At 30.9% G+C, this 2,381-nt stretch overlaps 1 protein-coding gene across 1 annotated transcript; it reads left to right on the plus strand.

The window, feature by feature from the left end:
• Positions 1 to 413: 413 nt before the first annotated feature.
• Positions 414 to 2,297, plus strand: NAEGRDRAFT_76825 (uncharacterized protein; the record flags this gene model as incomplete). The annotated part of the gene is made up of 3 exons (XM_002668219.1): positions 414 to 772; positions 922 to 1,457; positions 1,627 to 2,297. Coding segments are annotated over 3 exons (1,566 nt in total), but the record flags the coding sequence as incomplete, so codon positions are not given.
• Positions 2,298 to 2,381: the final 84 nt, after the last annotated feature.

The following is a 2,381-nucleotide window of genomic DNA, read 5'->3' on the forward strand; positions in this document are numbered from 1 at the left end:
GCCGGGAATTGAACCCGGACCTCCTGGGTGAAAGCCAGGTATCCTAGCCATTGGACTACACGGGAATACATTCACAACGAAATATTTCTTTTTTTATTCATTAACATCTGTTGAATTAATTGAAATGTATGTTTCTAGTAGTTTATTAATAAAAGAAGTTAGAGAATAAGAACGAACAGTAATGGATATATTAATACACGAATCCTCAGCTATGGGAACATTGTATCTCATACTCAATAAGTATGGTCACCATAATTTAACTCCGTTACACACTTTTCTTGAATGCCAAATAGATTCCAATATAATTCCACATGCGCAAAACTCCATAAAACATCCACCAAGATAATTATCTTAAATAGTTTAATTCTAAACGAATCTCAAATTATTTCAAATTGTTAAAAAAATAAACAATAATGCGAACTGTCAATCTCCACTTCCTGTTGTTGTCCATCCTATTGGTCATATCCTGTTGTTGTCTATTGAATGTCATCTTGTGTGATGAATGTCCAACCAGCATCACAAGAGATTTTTTAATTGGAAAGAATTTCACAACAACCATGAACGGTTTTAAATACTCGACCAATCCTAGCAATTTCAATCAAATGCACATGTTTTTCAGTGAACAGTATGCACATGTACAAGTTGTTGATTTTAATTATGAAGGAAATACAAGAGATCTTGTGATTGAGTTCTCAGTTAGCTATACTATTTTCGACGAAAGTATTAGATTGGGCAGTGCATCACTTACTCCATGTTATGAATATTTTGGCAAGTTTTCCTCCACAGATGAGTCCAACAGAGCCATGGCTTGCTCAAAGTGGCAAAAATTCTTCAGAACAGCGGGACATCTCAAAATGCTTATCAAACTCAATTGACTAACAATTGCACTCAATTAACCTTGAAGATTCATTTATTGATTAGATTATTTGAACAAAGTGAAAGATATCCTACTACTTTCTGTGATGAATTTGTAGAAAAGAAGGATTGGTTCGTCACTGAAGACATGCAACACAAATTTTATGTTAAATTTTCAGAGACGAAAACACTTTCGAGATTTAAATTGGGAAATTTTGAAATGATGATTGAAACTATTGAAGGACCTTTGTGTAATGGTTCTCAGTCCCTAGTTATTGGTGAATTTGAAATTTTCTCAAACTATTCCCTTATTAATTCAAATGTCAAGTCATGTGTCAATTCTAATGATAAGTGCAATTTGTGCAATGATCAAAAATTGAAGAATATCTTATTTGGAAAATTGAATAGAAATTCTGCATGTACTGAATTCTCTGTTTCAAATGCTCAAAATTTTACTGTCAATGGTCAATCACCTTCTCCATTTAATCCAAAAAAGGATGACAGTTCAGATATTGGAATTATCGTTGGAGCAACCATAGGTGGTCTTTTCGTGATTATTTGTTTCTCTGCCTCAATTATTGGATTACTTTACATGTTTTATCGTAAGAAACAATACACAACCTTAAATTAAAATAACCTTAATTTTCACAAATTCCCATTTATTTAATTATTGTTAATCTCATGAAGTAAATTTTGTAATCTTTCGAATAGTCGTAAACTAAATCACGTTTTGGAATTACAAAAATTAAAATTACTTTAAAAAAAAATAAGAGGAGGAAATGAGTTTAATTTCAACCATTCACACAAAATCGGAGATCACCATCCAACACTTGGCACTACAAATTGAAGAACCATTAAAACTTGCAAGAAATGACGGTATTATTGTATTCAAATCTAAATATATTGGAACCGATGTAAATTTAAATGGTCATTATGTTGTTAAAATTATTAACAATGGAGATTATGATCATGATTATCATGATTCTAATAATGTTGGTGGTGATGACGATGGTGGTGAGGAAAATGCAAATGATTTGTCAATTTATAATTATGGAGAAATTGAACATAATATGAAAGCTAAACAAATGCACAATGCAAATATATTAACTTATGAAATCACTGAAAAGAATGGAAATGAAGCTATTATTATTTCCAAATATAGAGGTATTAATTTGTCTAATTATAGAAATTTGAAAACTAAACTCTATTTGGGAAATTTACTTCAAATTCTAATTAAAACCAGTCATGGACTAAAATCTCTTCATGATAACAATTTAATTCATTGTGATATCAAACCAGACAATTTATTCCTCCAAGAAACAATAATTACCAAAAAAGAGGATAATATTCTCCATATAGAGACAATTATTGGAGATTTGGGAAGTGTTAGAGAGAATGCATGTCCAATACCTTCTGATAGAATTGGTGTCACTGTTACAAAAGTTCAAGATGTTGATTCAAACCCATCAAATTTATCAGAGAGTTCTTCTTCCTCTTCTTTCATATGTGGGACTTTTGGATTTATT

This window comes from Naegleria gruberi (assembly GCF_000004985.1).
Source record: "Naegleria gruberi genomic scaffold NAEGRscaffold_485, whole genome shotgun sequence".
In the NCBI taxonomy this organism is placed as follows: Eukaryota; Heterolobosea; class Eutetramitea; order Acrasida; family Naegleriidae; genus Naegleria; species Naegleria gruberi.